At 51.0% G+C, this 19,837-nt stretch overlaps 2 protein-coding genes across 2 annotated transcripts; one reads left to right on the plus strand and one right to left on the minus strand.

The window, feature by feature from the left end:
* Positions 1-122: 122 nt before the first annotated feature.
* On the plus strand, positions 123-13,618 carry DNAAF2 (dynein axonemal assembly factor 2). The gene is made up of 3 exons (XM_062495262.1): positions 123-2,258; positions 11,242-11,388; positions 13,136-13,618. The coding sequence occupies exons 1-3, from the start codon at positions 369-371 to the stop codon at positions 13,616-13,618; spliced, it is 2,520 nt and encodes an 839-aa protein (XP_062351246.1). The 5' UTR covers positions 123-368.
* A 1,747-nt stretch (positions 13,619-15,365) lies between these two features.
* On the minus strand, positions 15,366-16,944 carry MGAT2 (alpha-1,6-mannosyl-glycoprotein 2-beta-N-acetylglucosaminyltransferase). Its single transcript, XM_062495066.1, has one exon. The coding sequence runs from the start codon at positions 16,942-16,944 to the stop codon at positions 15,610-15,612; it is 1,335 nt and encodes a 444-aa protein (XP_062351050.1). The 3' UTR covers positions 15,366-15,609.
* Between the last annotated feature and the right edge of the window lie 2,893 nt (positions 16,945-19,837).

Below are 19,837 nucleotides of genomic sequence, written 5' to 3' on the forward strand. Positions count from 1 at the left end.
GCTGGTGGGCACTGAGGGGACAGCGGGGCTGTGATGGAGGCTGGGTCCGGTACGAGCTGTGAGCTGGACCGCTGAGGATTGAACTCCGTGAGGGGATGGCAGCGGAGCTCCGAGCTGTGCGATGAGGAGACGACGGGGGAAAACCTGCCCTGCTGATGCCAGGGGTGACGGCTGGAAGCCGCCGAGGGGAGGGAAAAGGCGAGGCCGGGATGGAGAGGCCTCCGCCCTGAGGGACAGCCCGCCATGTTTGTTTGCCGTCTCCATAGAAACCGCCGCGCCGGCGCCGCCATCTTGTTTACCGTCACCACAGCAACGCCCGCCATCTCGTTCGGCATCCCCACAGCGGCGCTCCGGGCCGGACCGGGACCATGGCGAGCGCGGGGCGGCTGCACGACCTCGACCTCAGCGCCGACGAGGCGGAGCGGCTCCAGCGCGCCTTCCGCGACGAGCGCTTCCGGGAGCTCTTCGCAGAGTACGCGGCCGAGCTGACCGATCCCGAGCGGCGCCGGCTGTACGAGGAGGAGGTGGCGGCGCTGGAGCGGGAGCGCGGCGTGGAGGTGCGCTTCGTACACCCGACACCGGGCTTCGTGCTGCGGACGAGCCAGGAGGGCTCCCGCCGCTGCTACATCAACGTCTGCAGCAACGCGCTGATGGGGGAGCCGCGGGCCCGCGCCGAGCGCGGCGGGCAGCGCTGGGAGCTGCCCTACAGCCTGGCCCCGGGCCGCGAGGAGCTGCGCCCCGCCGGCCGCCGCCGCCTCCTGTACGACGTGGTGTTCCACCCCGCCGCGCTGCGCCTGGCCGCCCGCAGCGCCCGCTTCCGCCGCCTGCTCTGCGACACGGCGCTGGAGGCCGTGGAGAGCAACTGCGGGGTGCGGCTGGACCGCCACAACGCCACCGTCCTGCGAGGAGTCTCCTACAAGGGCGTCCCGCAGGCGCCCGTCATCCGCTCCCCTCTGCCCGGCGGCGCCCCAAAGCCGCCCGACGACGGCGAGTCCCCGCTGCCGCCCTTCCCCTTCCCGCCCGCCGCCCCAAAGCCGCCCGCCGCCGGAGCCTCCTCGCCCGCCGCGTCCCCGCAGCCCTCCGGCCCCACCACGCCGCGCTGGAGCATCCGTCACCGCTCCTACGTGGACCTGCAGGACTACCGGCACTGCCGCGACTCGGCGCCCAGCCCGGTGCCGCGGGAGCTGGTGGTGACGGTGGAGCTGCCGCTGCTGCGCTCTGCCGACCAGGCGGAGCTGGAGATCCGCGGACGGGAGCTGCGGCTGGACTCGCAGCATCCCGCCTACCGCCTGCGCCTCCGCCTTCCTTACCACGTGGACGAGAGCGCCGGGCGGGCGGCCTTCAACCGGGCTCAGCGGCAGCTGCAGGTCACGCTCCCCGTGGTGCTGCCGCGGCTGGAGGGGGCCGTGCCCGCTGCCGAGGGGCCGGCAGCGGCGGAGCCGGGAGAAGCGGAGCCGGCAGCGGCGGAGCCGACAGCGGCGGAGCCGGCAGAGGCGGGCGGCGGAGCGGCTCCTCCCCCGGAACTCGGCCCCGGCGGCGCGGCCCGGAGCACGTGTGATCCGCTGGCCGAGCCCCCCGGTAACCCACGGTGTGATCTTCCCGCTGATCCACCCGCCGAACTGCCCGTAGAACCACCCTGTGATCCACCCGCTGATCCCCTCACTGAACCCTCGGGTGAACCCCGCGTTGATCCAACCTCTGAACCCTTTGCCGACTCCCCTGCTGAGCCCCCCGCTGAAGCTGCCGCCGATCCAACCACCGATCCCCCCTCCGAACCCTTTACCGAACCCTTCACCGAACCCTCCGCGGATCCACCCGCAGATCCATCCCCCGAGCCCCCGGACCCGCCACTGCCCTGCTCCGGTGCCGCTTCCCCCATCGCCATCCCCGAGCCAGCCATGCCCACCGGGGACACCTCTTCGCTGGCCTCCGAGGGCCACCCCAGCCAGACAGCCACGTGTCCTCCCTTCCGTGCCCGGCAGGACGGGGCGTCCCTCACCCTGCTCCTGCCCGTGCCCGGCATCCAGCCCCACAGCCTCCGTGGGGATGTGGGCACCCACCACTACAGCCTCCGCTTCTGCACCGACACCGCTGCCTTCGCCCTGTTCCTGCGGGTCCCTCCCGCGGCCACGCTGCTGTCCCCCGAGAGCAGCGTCAGCGTCTCAGCCCACAACGCCGTGGTGCGGCTCGCCAAGGCCCCCGGCAGCACCGGGCTCTGGGACAAGTTCAGCTTCGGCCTGGAGCCCTCTGCTCTGCAGGTAACAGAGGCACGTTCGGGCTGTCACCTGCCCGAGGTGGCACCGCTGCTGGGTGTGGCTGCTGTTGTTTAGGTGAGAGGTGTCTCAGGGAGGTGTGAGGGGGAGTTCGAAGTTGCTGCTTCCTCCGAGAGCTGCTCCCGGATGTCAGTGTTGTGACCTGATTTGTGCGAGCCTTGCACGAGCAGCGCCAAGGTCACGCCATGGAGCTGACGCCTTCATCCTTGCAATTGGAATTTCTGCCTCGTACATTTTTTTTTTTCCTAAGGGAAATCCTGGTGAATGAAAACGGTGCCTATGTCCTTTATTTCCTTAGAGTTCACTTGTAAAGCCCTGTAAGTTGCTCGTGCAGCCTGTTCACACAAAGACAGCTCTGTGATACACCAGACTTACACACACACGGTCATGAAGTGTAGAGGGAGTGTCCCTGTGCCTGTGTTTTGGGACAGAATTCCCATTTACAGCCACAGGAACACCCATTAGTTTAACCAGAGCAGATCAGCAAGCAGCAGTGAACTGTCCCAGTTTGCTTTGCTTCACTTGCTCTGTCTGAATATGATTCTAGTTTAGTATTTTCTAATTTTATGGATTGTTGGCCAGTGATGCTCCTGTGCTGGGAGAAGTGGGGTGTCTGCATCCAGTGTTCCCAAAGGGATGCCCACCTTGTGACACTTCTGTCCAGACCCCCTCACACGGGTTTTGTAGAAAACCACGTTCCTCTGTGAGCGCAGACTTTCAGACAGTTTCTCATGAGGAGGGATTAAAGCTGCTCAGTTCTTGTGTAACCTTCCAGCCATGGGATTTGGAGTTTGGCTGGAGTTGAGAGCAATAAAATCCTCTGCAGTTTGGATCACGTGCCCTGGGAGTGCAAGTCTGGGAAGCTGGCAGGCTTCAAGTTTATCCACTGGGATGGACTTGGCTTGGATCAGCTTAATTGCTCCATCCCTACAACTAGAAATGACTCGTGCACGGTTTTGAAAGATATTTATCCAATTAGTGTTTGTGCAGCTGAAACCACGTTGAATTTCCCATTTAGCAACCGCACACCTTTTACAACAGCAGTTCCTCTGAAGAAGGAGCTGATCATTTCGGGGAAGTATCAAAGATGATGAATTCATGGAGAACCACCCATGCTGAGCTGTTTGCAGAGCATTTCCTTTGCTTTTACCAGAGCAGGAGCCTGCAAGTCTGTGCAAGTGGGGCCAGAGAACACTCAGTGCTGCTGTTCACTGCTGTGATCTGGCACTGCCTGCTGCTGCCACATCTAAAAAGCCACTGTGTAAACTCCTGCCTGTTTTCTCTGCAGGTATAGAGGCTGCCCAGAGCACTGGTGGAGTCCCCATCCCTGGAAATGCTCAAAAAAACCTGTGGATGTGGCACTTGGGAACATGGTTTAGTGGTGAACATTGGTGGTGGTGCTGTGTTGGTGGCTGCACTGTTGGTTGGAAGTTTGGTATTTGGATTTGTTACTGCAATAGGAGGGACATTTTGTGATTGGAAGTTGATAAAAGGCTACCCAGTAATGAGATGAAATTCTTTGCTCTGTGAGTTATAAAAACCCCTTGAATGTGCTGATTTTATTATATATTGCAAGATGTTTTGGGTGGAGCAGAGAAAAAGACTGGGCATTAGTCATGAACTTCCCAGTCATTCATTCACAGGAGACTCCAAGAGATTCTCCTGGCCTGCAGTCCTTTTTGGACTCTGGGCCTGCAAATTGAAGCAGGAGAAAAAAAACTGAAGTCATTTGTCCTGTTTGCTTTTCTTAAAATCTGCTATTTCCCCAAAGTGCCTGAGAGCTGCACTCGCTCAGACTGAAGGGAGAAAAATGAATATTTAATTAGAGCCACTATTACATGCTGCCTTCTAGCCATTAACCATTTGTTCCTGGTCGCTTTTCCTCTACTTATGTTGATTTCCTCAATTTGTCTGATGCCACCTTGGGGGTTTTTCTGCCTTAAGTCTCATTCTATAAATCAGAGCTGTGATTCTTGCACTGAGACCCCTAACGAGTCACATCAGTCACTGCAGAGCAGTGCCCTGTTAATGCCTTCAGGGAGCTTTTGTGGCTGAGGCGAGCAGGAATTTTATCCTGGAGCAGGAATTTTATCCTGCACCTCCCATTTGCTTGTTGGTCCATCTCCTCTCACACAGCAGCGTTGCCAGAGGATGGTGCCTGGCAAAAGTGGATCATGGAATGGTTTGGGTGGGAAAGGATCTTAAAACTCAACCAATTCCACCCTTGCCACGGGCAGGGACACCTTCCCCTATCCCAGGTTGCTCCAAGCTGTGTCCAACCTGGCCAGTATTTTTAAGAGCCCTGGAATTCCTGCTCTGCTCTGTTCTGAGAAGTTGCTTCGTGCTGGAGGCCGAGGTTGCTGTGTTGTTCCATGGAGCAGATTCCTCACTGCCTCAGTTCAGAGTCTGCCCCTGGTTGGTGCCTCATGCCTCGGTGGCTGTTCCATGCCCTGTGAGGCTGCCTGCCCAAGTCATCCTCATTCACTGCAAATTCCTTTGTGGAAGTTGGGCTGATCCACATAATGGGAGAAGAATGAGTTGAGCTCGTCCTTAGAACACCATGCTTGAAACAGAACTTCAGGAGCTGCTTTTCCTTTTGTAGTCAGCTGTGGCTGAATCCCTGTGCTGGAAGATGATCTGTATAGAGCTCAGTTTCCATAGATGCTGAGCAGTTGGAATTCCCACTCCAGCAAGAGCCTTTTTTCAGGAAATCTTCACAGTGCCCTGCTCCTCCCTGGACTTCAGCTATGAGGAGTTTCACTCCTTGGTCAAACCAGAATGTCCACACTGCAGCTGGACTTGATGATCTTGGAGGTGTCTTTTCCATCCTATCGATTCTATGACTTGTTATGGTGACCAGAAATCCCATAAAAATAAAGATTTCATAATTTTGGACATTGTGGGCTTAGGGTCACATATTTCAGGGGTTTAAAAGCCACCTTTTGTCACTGCTCTGGTGCTTAGTCACTGCACCAGAGACCGCAGTGCTGATCCTTCTGCAGGGCTTTCTCCAGGCCCTATTTTTCCAGGGAATAATCTCATTAAACCTGAGGAAGCTGTCTGATTTCCCCACGGCCAAAATCTCTGCTCTTTGCCTGGAAATACCAGCCATGGGCTGTGCTCTCTCCATTACTCTTCATTGCAGTTCACCCTCTATAACCTTCTACACCTTTTGCTTAAATCCTGGGAATTCAGGCCTGGGAAACTCCTGCTTCAGAGAGTTCTTCATTTCCAGACAGCACAGCCTGGGGAGTAAATGACAAAGGAAGAACGGCTGGGAGTTAAATAACCATTAATAAAATTTTGTAAGCCTGCCAGGCAGGGTTTCTGTGAACATGTCCCAGTGTGTCCCGGTTTATGATAGTACTGGAGCTTGGCAATTACAGAAATTGTGCCTTTGGAAAGCACTTGGGATGTCTTGGAATGTTTGGCCTCCTGGGGTTAACTGCTCAATTCCTAACAGAAATAAAAATCAGTTTTCAGGGGGTGTATTGAGCTGCTGAGACTTGGGGGGGGGGGGGGGGAATCAGTTCTCAGAGCATGTGAAAATCATTTGGCAGGTAATTAATTCGGGCAGCAGTTTTGGGGTCGTGTCTGCACATTTTCATGGGATTAGAAAAAAGACTGGTTCATGCAGGAATTCCCTTTTAGGCTGATCCCCACCCTTCCTGCCCTTCTCAGAGGCCTGGAATGGGTTTGTTCAGAGGATGTGTCCTCAGCCCTCTGCTCAGCTCCCCCCGGGTGCCCCTTGCTGGGCAGGGAATTGCAGCCAGCCCATCCCTTTCCTAAAAGGCCCCGTCAGATCTTAAGGAGAATATTAGGATTTAACTCATGCAAACCCCCACGGGGCTCCAGAGAACAGCAGGGAGCAGAGGAAAACAGAGGAAATATTTCCTCTGCTTTTCTATGCATTGCTTTTTTTTTAGCATTTACAGGCTGAAAAAGATTATACTGAACATTCCTGAGGAGTTCACAGTTGGAGCTGAGTTTGAGTTACACTGGGTGTGAGGGATCCAAATGGGAATTGGTCAGAGATAGGGAAGCTTTGTTTAACTTTTCTGGGAGTGTTGAGGCCTCCATGCAGGATGTTCTCCATGGATGTGATTTTTCTGCTTGGCAAAACCACCAGGGCCTTGTGAAGGAGACCCTCTGGATGCTGCTGGTGCTTTTTCCTTCATCTGGTGAAAAAGATGTGGATCTGTTAGAGCAAGTTCAGAGAGACCACGGAGCTTCTCCAAGAGCTGGAGCCAGGCTGGGAGAGCTGGGAATGTTCAGCTGGAGAGGAGAAGGATCCAGGGAGAGCTCGGAGCCCCTTGCAGGGCCTGAAGGGGCTCCAGGAGAGCTGGAGAGGGATTGGGGACAAGGGATGGAGGGACAGGACACAGGGAATGGCTTCCACTGCCAGAGGGCGGGGATGGATGGGATACTGGGAATTGGGAATTCCTGGCTGGGAGGCCTGGCACAGGGTGCCCAGATTTGCTGTGGCTGTCCCTGGATCCCTGGAAGTGTCCAAGGCCAGATTGGACACTGGGGCTTGGATCAACCTGGGACAGGTTGATCAGTGGGAGGTGTCCCTGCCCCTGGGAGGGGTAGCACTGGATGGATTTAAGGTCTCTTCCAGTCCACACCATTCTGGGATTCTGGGATGATTAAGTGCCCCCTGGAAGAGGCTGGGATAAGGTGATCTGGGCTGATCCAACCTGGCCTTGGACACTTCCAGGGATCCAGGGGCAGCCACAGCTTCTCTGGTCACCCTGTGCCAAGGCATCACCACTCCCACAGCCAGGAATTCCCAAGTCCCAATATCCCATCTAAATTTCCCTACATCGCTTGTGTGGAGCTGGAGATGACAGAGTTATCTTGCTCCTGGCACTGGGTCCATGTGGAAAAGGCCAAGGAAATGTGGAAATGCCCCCGTGGGCTGTGCTGGGCTGTCCTTGTGCTCACTGAGCTCAGAATTAGGGCTCTTGTGGATAAATGTTTTCCTTGGTTGGAGAGTTCAGCCAAGCATGAAACCTTGAGAGCCGTGTTGGGAAGTGTAAGACATGGATGTTTTACACCTTTGCCACCTTTCATGGAGAAATCCATCCTGGAGAGCTGTTTTGCCCTCATTTCCAAGCTATTTGGAGTTGTTATACTGTTTCTTTGAAAAGCAGGGTGATAACTTTCAGTTTCCAAGCTACTATAAAGACTTACTGTAATAGTCAGGGGTTACTTCTAAGAAGATGCTGCTGGAAACTGGGGCTGTTGAATGTAATCCTACAAGTTTTATTTTTGGTTCAGTTAATTCTGTGCTCAACATTTCAAGGCTCTTGGCAAGTGTTTTGGGAGGTCAGAGAAGGACAAAGAAGAACACAACAAACTTATTATTTCACATTTTTCCAAGTAATCTCTTTCCCAAGCTACATTAAGGACCATAATTAGTTTGCTTCTGCTATAAAACAAACTAATTTCTGAATAGTCTTTTAATTGGTAGCTGCATTTTGGGAATTACGTGACTACACAAAACAGTTATGTCAGGAAACATTATTAACCTACTCATGAAGCTCATCAAAGCTTCTTTAAAGCTGTTTTATCTTTGCAGTCATGAGCACCTCTGAAAAGTTTTCATTTCACTTCAGGTACCAAAGCTTTGAGCTTCAGATTGTCAAGTCTCAGAGCTGGTTTGCGCTGGGACCTCACAAATGCAGAGGTCAGGAAATCCAGCTCCTTTTCCATATTGGCATGATTTGTTGGGTTTTGATGAGAGAGTTTGTGGCTGCCCCATCCCTGGAATTATCCAAAACCAGTTTGGATGGGGTTTTGAGCAGGATAGTGGAAGGGATTTCAATTCCCTCCCAACCCAAACCATTCTGAGATTCCCTGATCCTCTCATTACAGGAGCCACAAAAATAATTTAAGCCTGAAATCTGTCCTGCTTTTCAAACTTGCAGCCTGTGTGGGAGGTAACTCTGGATGGAAACTGTCTTCAATTTGGATAAATTAAGGCAGAGCAAACCCATGTGAGCGCTGAGGGCAGCCAGGAGGGGCCCGGCCCTGCACTCTCGGTGCTGTGAGACACAAGGACAGGTTTGAATGATGAAGTGTTCCAGAAACCAAAGTCATCCCTGCTAACGTTTATGTTAATTTGGTCTCAGTTTAGTCACAGGGAAAAATGAATGTGTACCAAACAGCAGATGACAGTGTGTGCAGGGAAAAACAAATTAAATTCAAAGTTGCTAAGAGAGCATCATAAATACCAGAAAATAAACGGCTTAAACTGAAGAATTATTTTACAGGGTCACTGAAATCAGCTGCAGATGGTTGTCCTCTGTTTGCTCTGGCTTGGAAGGCAGAGCAGGCTTTAGAATGAATTCCTGAATCATTTTTTTCAGATGTCTGTGCTCTGATAACATCTGCAGTAATATAAATGCCTCGGTGTGTGCTCCCTGTGAATGCAAAGTCTGAGTTTCAGTGGCTGGTGGAACAGGCTAATGATAATCACCTTATTGACAGCAAACCCATCCCAGGTCCATGATTTATGGCAGGCCACGGGGCAGGGATGGGATAAAATGGTAAATACTTGTGGGAATTGGGTGTTGGGCTGGGGTGAAACTTGGTAAAATCAGTTTGCAGTAATGAGTCGGAATTAATAGAGCAACATCACAAGTTTACTTTTCATCCTCATTGAAAGTACTGATTAATCATAGAATTATAGAATCTCCCGAGCTGGAAGGGATCATCCACAGGATCATCCAGTGCAGCTCCTGGCCCTGCACAGACACCCCAACAATCCCACCCTGGGCATCCCTGCGAGCTTGAACAAAAACTGGAGCTCTGACAACCTCAGGAATGTCACCATTCCCTGGGGAGTCTGGGCAGTGCCCAGCACCTCTGGGAGAAGGACTTCTTCCTAATAACAGACCTCCCACTCAGCTTTTCTTTTTTTTAACGATATTTTCTGTGAAGAAAACAAATTCTTTTGCTTTTAATCAGGAAGAAATTCTCCAGAAAGATTCAGAGTGTTTGTTGCCAAATTGCAAAGTCCTGATTGCTCTGAGGAGGAGCGAGTGTCCCTCACACAGCCATGGGTGCCAGATGCAGATTCAGAGGGGAAAGAGATTATTTTCCTCGTTTCTTGGAGGAAAAGTAGGATGGGACTTTGAGCAACCTGGTCTGCTGGGAGGTAATTAAATGTCCTGAAATATATCCCATGGCAGGGGGCTGGAATGGGATGAGCTGGAAGGTCCCTTCCAACCCAAACCACACCGTGATTCCCTGATTTTTATTTTTCAGCTGGGTGAGAGGGGTTGTGCTTTGCTCTCCTTGGAAGTGCAGGCAGGGCATCAAAATCCCAAATTGCCTCCAGGGGAGGCTGAGCTGTCTGTCTGTACTGTGTGGGTCAAGCAATCCAGGCCAGAGCTGGGAATTCTCTGAGCCACCCAAGGATCGAGTTCAGGAGCTTGTGGGAGTTTTGGTGCAGCACAGATTTTGTGTCTGCAGCCCCTGCCTGGTTCCTGTACTCTGACACCTTCCCCTGAACTCTGCAGAGCATTTCCACAGCCTAAAGCTCTGGCAGATCCCTCTCTGGCAGGCAGGAGTGGATGCAGCACGAGGGAATTAGAATTTTAGGCTTTGCATGCAGAAATGCAAGAAGTAGGGATGTTGTGAGAGGGTTTTCAGTCAGGGCAGCTCTGCTGCACTTTAATCTCTTCCCAAACCATCCCAGCATCCAGTGTTGGCTCTTTGCCTGGATTGCAATCTTTCTGGATAGAAAATGAATTCAATCCTCTGCCTTGGAAAACCAACAGTATGTATGTTATGACTTTCCATATTGTGATTTCTAATTTAACTAGTGGAAAAAAGAGGACTCTGGCTTATTTTTCCAATCCTGGTTTGTTTTTGTTTTTTTTTTCAAGATGACAGTTAAATTTTGCACCTCAGACACAATGTGACATCTGGCTGTGCATAAGGCTCCATCCACAGGGGGCCAAAAATGTGCAGAATTGCCTTTTTGCTTCTCGGTCTGTGAGATGTCAGTGATAATTGAATTTGACTTTCATTGGATTGACAAGAGGGTGGAACTGGACCGAGAAATTTAAAAGTGTGACTTAATGTGGAAGGTTTGCAACTTGTCCCTGTTATTTCCAATTAAATAAGGAAGGTAATTCCCAGAACCTAAACTACTCTAGGTCAGACGATTTTTATTATGTCTGTCCTTACCCTCAGCCTACACAGATGATGTAGGAATAACACAAGGACAGGGAAAGCTCTGCAGTTCCTGTGAAACAACCCCTCCAGGATACATTTTAAGACCTTTAATTACCTGCAACTGATTTAAATCTCTAAACCCGTAGCAACGTGTTTCAGGTTGTTTATGAACAGCCTGCAAACACACCCCAGGCTGTGTCTCTGCCTGTGGATATCTTTTTTTTTTTTTTTTTTTTTTTTTTTTTTTCCCCAACGGGCTTGTCTGCATGGAGATCAGAGCAGCCTCAGTGCTTGGGTGTGAAATGGATGCAGCCCTGAGTGTTTCAGATTTGATCTTGGAGTGAAGTTCCTGCAGTGCCTCTCCCAGGAGGTGTTTGTGTTTTCCTAAACACAGACAGGAGACAAACCCACAGCAGTCTAACACTTCCTGGTGTTGAGACAGGTGAGAATGGTAGAACGAGGTTGGTACAAATAATTTTTCAGAGGGAGTCTAAATCTATGTATTAGTTACCCATCCAAAGAGAGAAATAATATTTCTCATGTATTTGATAACAGTGCAGATTTGTCCTTTCAAGCAGAATTAGCTAAGCATTGGTCTTAATTCATTTCACGTCATTCTTTGAATGCCTGGCTTAGAATTTCTCTGTCAAGACATGAGTGTGCTGTGAAACTTGGGAATTGCTGTCCTGGCTTTCTTTGCAGTGAGTTTTTAACCTCGATACCCCTGAAGTTTAGCACAAAAGGAACATAACCTGCTGTTTTCTCTCATTTTCTGTAGGAAAGATTGTTTGTCAGTGAGGAGAACGTTGATGGATTTCTAGGCACTGCTTTCTGCCCTTCCCCTTGCTCCCAATCAGCACTGGAAAGCCAGCCATTAATTGAAGTGCTGGATGTTACTGAGGACAGAATTCAAATCAGGGTGGAGGTAAGGATCCAGGAGCAGCACAAGTTAATTTATGTTCTTCAGCAAGATCCTATCAAATCCCACTGAAACAGCTTTGTTCCTGTTTTGTCCTGAGGAAGCAGGGAAAACCCAGGACTGGGGTTATTTGCGAGTGTAAATGTCAGTTTTCAGAAGTGAAGCTTGTGTTTGTGCTACTTAATGTGACCAAAGCATTGAAATCTGTTTCATTTGGAAAAGACAGAACAATGATCCAATCATTTTTTAAAAAGTGCTTTTTCCTTGCAGGAATAGCTCACTCACTCAGCCTTGTACAGGTAGAGAAATCCTAGAGGGTTTTGTCTGGGAAGAATCCTTCCTCATCTTTATTCAGTCCATGTATTGGAATACTTGGTGGTTCCTGTTGTGTAGATAATTAAACATGAGGCTATTAATCTTAAACACTGGTCTCAAATTCAATCCTTGTAGTTTCAGCCTCATTCAGGCTCTTCTTCCTCTGTCTAGAACAAGACAAGGCTGTTTCTGGGATCTGCCACGGGATTAAACTGTCCTCCCTTGGCAAAATAGATGGACAGATTAAGAAATCAAAATGTTCATTGTGTTAGGAGGAAAATGTGAGGTAAAGCCCCCACGTTCACTGGGATTTCTGGGTAGGCACCACATCCAAAATTCAGATAAAACTTTTCTTGAGGGAAACATAAAAAGCAGCCACAAGCAGGTCACTGCTGTGGCCATGAACTGGGGTTAATGTGTAGCTGGTTTATTGGGAGGCAAGTTCAGATGAAGCACATGACCTCTGGAACTGGGCTGGTGGCCCAAGGAGTTTCCCAAAGATAGTGGATCCAGCTTAACCTTCCCAGCTGCTGTGGGCTGGACATAAAGAAATGAAATTCTGAGTGTTGGAGAAGAAATGAGTCCTTTTGGGACCTAAGGGCAGCTGAGATACCTTAAATCATCACACTCCTGCTCCTGTGTGGGGCCAGGAGTTGGAGCTGATGATTCCTGAGGGTCCCTTCCAGCTCAGGGTATTCCATGATCGTGTTCATGTGGGAGAATTGTCCAGTTTGGAAAGGCTGACTGGTGCTTCTTGGGGTGAGCAGTGGTTGGGGGTGTGAGAAAGAGACTGTCTCTGAATCCATGAATCCAGCTGCTCATGGATAGATCCCTACCTGATCCTGACTCTCCACTGACAGGGACCTATGAATTACCAGCAGTTTCTTGCCAAATCTCCCAGTAAATGGTGAAACTGGGGAAGTGCTGTTTGGACAGCACCTCTCCCAGTTCCACCTCTCCCGAGGCAAAGGGCAATTCCCAGATTAGCTCTGCAGGCCAGTAATTTCCCTAATTGCAAGAGTCCAACCTTGCAACAAGAGTTGGGATCCCCTGGCTGGGATTCTGTGGCCGCTGGGATTTGGAGATTTGGGAATCAGGCTGGGTGTGGTGAGTGGTTGCTGCTGCTGCTCTGCCCAGCGCTGTTTCCTAGAGCAGAGGAAGCCCTGGGGGAGCAGAATGACCTCCCTGCCACTCATTCCCACGTGCCAGACAAGAGCAGGAAAACCTCAGCACCTGCTCACTTGGCTTCTAGAAGGAGAATCATGGAATCACAACCTGAGCTGGAACCTTAAGGATCATCTGCTTCCAACCCCCTGCCACGGGCAGGCCCATTTTCCACTATCCCAGTGGAGCTGAGCTGTTGGAGAAACAAATCTCTCCTGTCTTTGTGTGCACAGTTTGTTCCAGCTGTAAAATAATTCATTTATTTCCTTGACAGCCACAGGAACGCGATGGAGAAGGAACACTTGGCAGCTCGGGGGGAGCCCTTGCTGAAAACACCGACAGCGACTACCCCGAAACAAAGGCAGAAACAAAGTGTCCTGCAGCTGAGGGAGGTGCTGCAGGATCCAGCCCAGCTCCCACAGCTGGAACAATAGGAAAAGCAGGCTGTGGTTCACACCATTGTTTGCAGCGCGAACCTCCTGCCACCAGTTCAGCGATTCCTGGCGGATCTGGGAGAAGGGAACCCGATTTAGAAAGCGCTGCTGCAGCAGGAGACACAGCCCCGGCCCCAGGCTCTGGAAAACAAGAACTGCCAGGGGTTGGGGATGAGGAGGCAGCCCCGGGGCCGGGCAGCAGGGCAGGCTCCCCCATCCTGCGGGAGGTGAACCCCGAGGACGGGAGCGTGCGGATCCTCCGCCATCACCGAACGCGCTGCCCCGTCGCGTTCCACAACCCTCTGCTCTATGAGCTGGATTAGTTTCATTGTTTTAGGATTTCCTTCTGTTGTTTGATGCTTGCTCTGGCTTCCATGTGCTGGTGGGTGACTTCAGGGCTCAGAGGAGGCCGTGGGTTCTCCCTGAAACTGGTGCAACACCTAAACTTCCCCCTGTTAACAGTTTAACAATTTCCTAATACCATCTATGGCAATAATTTTCCTTACAAGGAAAGTTGTGGTTGGAGGTGACTCTGAGTTCCTGGAAAAATATGTATCTTTATTGTTTACATAAATTTTTTATTCCCTTCCCACGTTTCAGGGATTATTTGTCTATATCCTCAGTCTAATGGCTCCCTCGGGAATTGAGCAGTAGTCATCATTTTCCAAACCTTTCATTTTGTGATAACTGCAGGATTAGACTCACAGTAATTCTTAGCAATCAAATGAAATTTCTAATTACCCAGAGAAGTTCTAATTAGTCTCCTAGAAATAATCAACATTTATACCCCGTACTCCATCCTAGTGCTGTTCTTCAGATCTGCAGCACCCAGATATCCCCCAGCTGAAAAATTCCGTTGCACAAGAACATCCTCTGGGTGCATGTCTGCTCTGAAGTATTTACAGTTGGTGAAATGGATTCTCTTTATCCAGATTAGATTTATTTTTCTCAGTTTCCCTCGAGTTTCAGCGTTTCTCACCTCCCTAAACCACAATAACTAAGAGAACACATCTAATAATAAACTTCCTGTTCCCCTTTCTCCCTGCTGCTGAACCAACTTCTGTTTTCGTTTGAGAGGTGCTTTAGAGCAGAGTTAAATTTGCCTCGTTTCAGGGCTGCTCTGGCATTGCTGTCACATTTCTCGGTGGAACACCAGTTTGGGTGTGTGGTTTCAGAGTTCAGCAGGAGCCACAGCTGCCCAAAACACCTGCCCTACCCTCCCTGGTGGCACATCCTGATGCAGCTTTGCTGGGCTCAGCTTAATCCCCATCAGCTTTTTGGGAGAGGTCTCCAAGGGTGAGGCACCAGCACAGCTTCAGCACCAGCCCTGACCCAGTGGAACAGAACACGGAGCAATTACCTTGCAAAGTTGTGGTTAAATAACCCCTGGAAAAAAAAGAAAAAGAAAAAAAGCAGCATTTTCTTTCTCTGACATATTTCTGTGTTCTACAAAAGCTGCTGAGGTGCTTCTGCCACAGCTGAGTTCAAAGAGGAGTGGCACTGAAGCTGCTGTAGCATTCACACATGGCTCCGTGGCCCCAGCTCAGCCCCTTCCCACCACACAGCAGCAGTTTTTACACAGCTAATTTGAAACAACTCTTTTTATTTTTAAATCCAAACAAAAGAGGTGTTGTGCCACCAATTTGCTACTCTTTTCTGCCTCAATTAATGAGCATCATTAAAAATTTAATGAAGTTAAATGCACGCTGCTAGAAGGGATGATGGCACGTGTCCAGCCCTCGGGATTAAAGCACAGAAACTCCCCCTTCCTTCCCGTCCTGACTTTTTAGGAACACGAGATGACATCATCTTTTTTGCTGACAATCAAGAACTTCTCTAGGCTTACAAAACAACAGCATTTTTATTTTGGCAGAACTAAAAAAATCATATATTTATCTACATCGTAGTAAAAACAATGAAATTTATTTTTTTTTTAATCCTTCATATACTCATTGACACAGCGCAACCGAACCAGGACTCGGGGATCGGGTGTGAGGTGACCCCGGGTGGGACCCCAGGCACCACCAGAGCTTTGAAGCACCAAAAAAGATGCACTTAAAAGTGTTCTCCTCCTCCTCCTCCTCCCAGCAAACACAGCAGCAGGTCACTTTTTGCGTAGGGGCTGCAGCACGTCACCCGTTTTCCAAAAAGTGGTTGCCAAACATGAGAGATTACTATTTTGGGACAACTTTAACAAGAATGTTTATTCATATTAAAGCAGAAACCAACTCATAAATGCTGTTTATACACGTGTGTGCCTGGAAGAGACACAATGGAACAACTCAAGGAGAAAAGGCGGCTGCGAGGAGGATCCTCACTGGAGTCTGCGGTAGCTCTTACAGAGTTCGTGGTCCCTGATGTCTCCCCACCCTCCGTTCTTGACGTGAGGGGACAGGGGAGCCATGGAGTACCTTTTACTGACACTCATCGCCTCGGGAAACAGGTACTGTTGGTTGCTGTTCAAGAGAGAATCGATTTTGGCACTCTGGGTGGACGGTCTGCAGGATTTCTTGTGGTGCATGCCACAGTCCCCCGTGTGAAAAATCCTGGGGATTTCGGGAACCAGCACTTTCCAGAACTTTGGAAGACAAGAGACAGTCAAGTGCTGCAGAGTCCAGTCCCAGTTGTAGTCATCGTAGGTGCAGAAGGCGTCCGTGCACTCGATGAGCTTCTGGTAGGTGTCTCTGCCGAAGGCCATGCCCATGTTGTGCTCCGTGGATTTCCACGTCTTCATCTCCACCTTGTCGGCGCGGCCGGCGAAGCCGCCCCGCACGGGGCTGTAGGTGCCCAGCGACACGAGCTGGCACTCGGGGCACTCCCGCTGGCGCAGCGCCCAGAGCCGCTTGAGGACGTGGTAGAAGTCGGGCGCCAGGTAATGATCCTCCTCCAGGAACAGCACGGGCCCCGCGTGCTCCCGCAGCGCCCGCACGCGCTCCCACACGAAGTGCAGCTTCCACCACCAGTGGTGCTTGGTCTGCGCGAACCGCGCCTCGCGGTAGTGCCCGAACGAGTCCGGGAACTCGGCGTTGATGCAGCCCAGGCGCAGCGCCGCCGCCTTGCCCACGTCGCGGGGGCAGTCGCGGGGGTCGTGGCCCGGGAACTCGCGCGGGTACAGCTGGATGCTGAACGGGAAGAACACCTGCAGCACCGGGCAGAAGTCCACGCGGGCCGCCAGCCGGTTCAGCTCCTCGGCCCACAGGTCGTGGCTCAGCACCAGCAGCACGTTCTCCACGCCCGCCGCCCGCCGCAGCGACTCGAGCAGCAGCCGCAGGTGCTCGGCGCGGTCGTGCACCTGCACCACGAGCACCACGTCGGGCCGCGCCGGGAAGCGCCCGGCGTTCCGCACCGGCTGGTCGAAGTTCAGGCGGTACACGAGCGAGCGGTAACTCAGCGTCTGGTTCTCGGATAGCACCTCCGCCGCCACGGCGGCCGACGCGTTGCCGGCGGGGCGGCGCGGTACCGGCGCTGGGGGCTCGCTGACCCGCGGCGGCTCCCCGGTGCTACCGGGACCGCCTCGCTGCTGCTGCTGCTGCTGCTGCTGCTGCTGCCGCCGCCGCCCGCCGCCGCCGGTGCCCCAGAGCGCCAGGGCGCAGAGCGCCAGCGCCAGCGCCAGCAGCAGCACCTTGCGCTTGTAGACGCGCAGCCGCATCGTCCCGGCGGCGGCGGCCCCGCTCCGCCGCTCCCGCCGCCGCCGCCGCCGCTCCCGCTCCCAGCGCGCGCGCGCCGCCGCCGCCCCGCGCGCACACGTTGCCGCTCCTCATTGGCCGCCGCCGCGGGAGCCGCTCTCTCGCCATTGGCCGGAGAAGCCGTCAATCAAATCTGCGGCGTTTCCGCCGCGCCGGGGGCCGCGCAGCCGCCGCCGCCGCACCGCGCTCTGATTGGGCGGCGCCCGAGAGGGGGCGGGGCCAAGGCGTGAGGGGAAGGGGCAACGAAATCCTTCGGGATTGGGGTAAGAAAAGCGAAAAGAAATGGAATTTTTTTTTTTTTTTTTACGTGTAAGGAAAACACACGGAAGCCATCCGGGATTCGCGGGAGTAACATAAAAGATAAGTGAATCCTAGGTCTGTAAAGTAGCACGCTAAAAATCACTCTGCAATAATAAGAATAAGGTGAGAATTCATCCTAGAAATGCAGGATTAAGATAAAATCACTGTAGGACTGAAAGAATAAATTAAAATAATTCTAAGATTGAAAGGAAAAAAATCTAAGGTTGACAGAATGAAATAAAAAAATTCTAGATTTGAAACATTAGGATTATAATCCCATTCTTGAATAATAAGAATTTTAAAAAAATCAGATTAATTAATTCTAGAATCACAAGTGTAAAATTACCCCAAATTTTCAGCATTAATACAAGAGTAAAACAATTCCAGGATTTCAAGAACAAGGTAAGGAAACCATCTTAGATTGGCAAGTATAAGATATAGAAAGATAAAATAATTCCAGAATTGTGAGGACAAGGTAAGAAAATCATCCTGGGTTGGCAAAAAAAAACCCCAAACAAACAAAAAAAACAACCGAACAACAAAATAACCAGAAAAAAAAGAGCAACAAGAAAACCCCAAAACCCAAAGAGCAAACTATTCTGGGATTGCAAGAATGACAAAATAAAATCGTTCTAGAATGGCAGGGAATAAGAGAAATGTTCCAGAATGCTAAGAACAAGAGAAAAATATGTATAGATTTGAAAGAATAAGATAAAATCTAGAATGGTAACAATAAGAAGTTTCTTCTAAGATTGCAAGATTAATTTATTCTAGATTTGCAAGAATATATGAATAAAACAGTTCTAGAAAGGCGAGAATACAAGAGGAAAAATCATCTAGAACTGCAAGAGCGATGCATTTAAAAACACTGGAATGGCAAGAATGTAAGAAAATAATTTGGGAATTGTGAGAATAAGGTAAGAAAATAGAAAGAAAAAGCTCCAGAACTGCAAGAATAAGGTAAGAATCTAATTCTAAAAATTCAAGAATAATAAGTAATTGAATAATTCAGTGATTAAAAGAATAACACCTCCTAAACTTAGAATTTCAGAAATACAAGGCATTCTAGAATGAGAAGAATAATCCATAAAATATTGTAGGACTATGAGGATGTGATTAAACAAATCTCTAATTACAAATAACAGCAAGAATTCCTCTGCTAAATTTCCTGCCACACCGGGATAAAAACATCCCTGATTGCTTGTCTGAGAGCACGGAGGGACAGGACACTGGGAATGGCTTCACATGGACAGAGGGCAGGGCTGGATGGGATTTCCCGGGAATTCCTGGCTGGGAGGGTGATGAGGAGCCGGGCTGGAATTGCCAGAGCAGCTGTGGCTGCCCCTGGATCCCTGGCAGTGCCCAAGGCCAGGTTGGACATTGGGGTTGGAGCACCTGGGACAGTGGGAGGTGTCCCTGCCATGGCAGGGGTGGCACTGGGTGGGATTTAGGATCTTTTCCAACTCAATCCTGGGATTCTGTGATGGCTGGGAAGCAAACAGGGCTCCAGCAGCCTCCTGCTCCTCTCCCTGCCATTCCACTGGGATGCCTTCAGTTTTATCTTTCACCTTTCCCAGACTCTGCAGTGCACTGGTGTGTGACTCTGAACTCCATATCGAGTGTTCCAAGCTCTGCTCACAGCTCAGTCACACAAAACAATCCTTTTCCTCCTTTTCCAGCCCCACAGCCAAGGACACCGCTGCAGCTGCAGCCCCAAAAAGTGCAAAGAGCAGAGAATTGAGGGGAGGATGTGGGAGGATGGGACTGCAGAGCCTGGAGCTGGGACTGGACACTGAACCCCAAGATGGAAATGAACCCAAACTTAGAAAAGTGTGAAACTCGTGACCTGGGTCCATCTTGGGTGTAACCTCAGCCGGGCTCTTGCACTGCCCGAGGGGAATCCTTGGAAGGGCTTTTAATAAATCCCTGCTTTATTCCTTGAACTCTGTCCAGCCTCTGCTCCAGGTCAGCCTCTCCAGGCTGGATTGAGGGAAGCTAAGTGGCTTTGGGAATGACATTCCCACAGGGAGGCACAGCTGGCTCCCCTGGGAGCCTCTGGGTCACTGCACAGACACTGCCAGAGCTGCATCCGAAATTCCTGGAGTCCCACAGGAGCCCAGGATTTTGTGCCTGCCTCAATTCCCTTCCCTGATCATGTGCTCCACCCAAAAGATGTTTTTCCATGAGGAATCCCTGCACTGGGAATCTCTCTCCTTTTAGGATCAGCCTGGGGTCAGCTCTGGTTACATGGGAAGGGTGTAATTCACAGGATCATGGAATAATTAAAATTGGGAAAAACCTCTAAAGCATCCCCAGCACTGCCAAGGCCACCCCTGCCCTATGTCCCCCAAGTGCCACATCCACAGCGATTTTAAATCCTTGCAGGGATGGGGACTCCATCAGTGCCAGAATATCCCCTTTCCACAAAGAAATTTTCCCAATATCCAAATTAAACCTCTCCCAGCTGGCACTCAGTGCCACTGTGCTGCCCCCAAGCCATCACATGTTCCAGGGAATGGGATTCCTAAAAACTTCTCAAGGGACCTTTGTTCCCAT

Source organism: Cinclus cinclus, chromosome 6, assembly GCF_963662255.1.
Source record: "Cinclus cinclus chromosome 6, bCinCin1.1, whole genome shotgun sequence".
NCBI classification, from domain to species: domain Eukaryota; kingdom Metazoa; phylum Chordata; class Aves; order Passeriformes; family Cinclidae; genus Cinclus; species Cinclus cinclus.

What these genes read in the sequence shown, in the direction of transcription:
- DNAAF2 (XM_062495262.1), top strand. Translation starts at nt 369, where the DNA reads ATGGCGAGCGCGGGGCGGCTGCACGACCTCGACCTCAGCGCCGACGAG. An exon ending in TGGAGCCCTCTGCTCTGCAG is followed by an intron (nt 2,259 to 11,241) that starts GTAACAGAGGCA and finishes CATTTTCTGTAG; the next exon opens with GAAAGATTGTTTGTCAGTGA. An exon ending in GAATTCAAATCAGGGTGGAG is followed by an intron (nt 11,389 to 13,135) that starts GTAAGGATCCAG and finishes TTTCCTTGACAG; the next exon opens with CCACAGGAACGCGATGGAGA.
- MGAT2 (XM_062495066.1), bottom strand. Translation starts at nt 16,944, where the DNA reads ATGCGGCTGCGCGTCTACAAGCGCAAGGTGCTGCTGCTGGCGCTGGCG.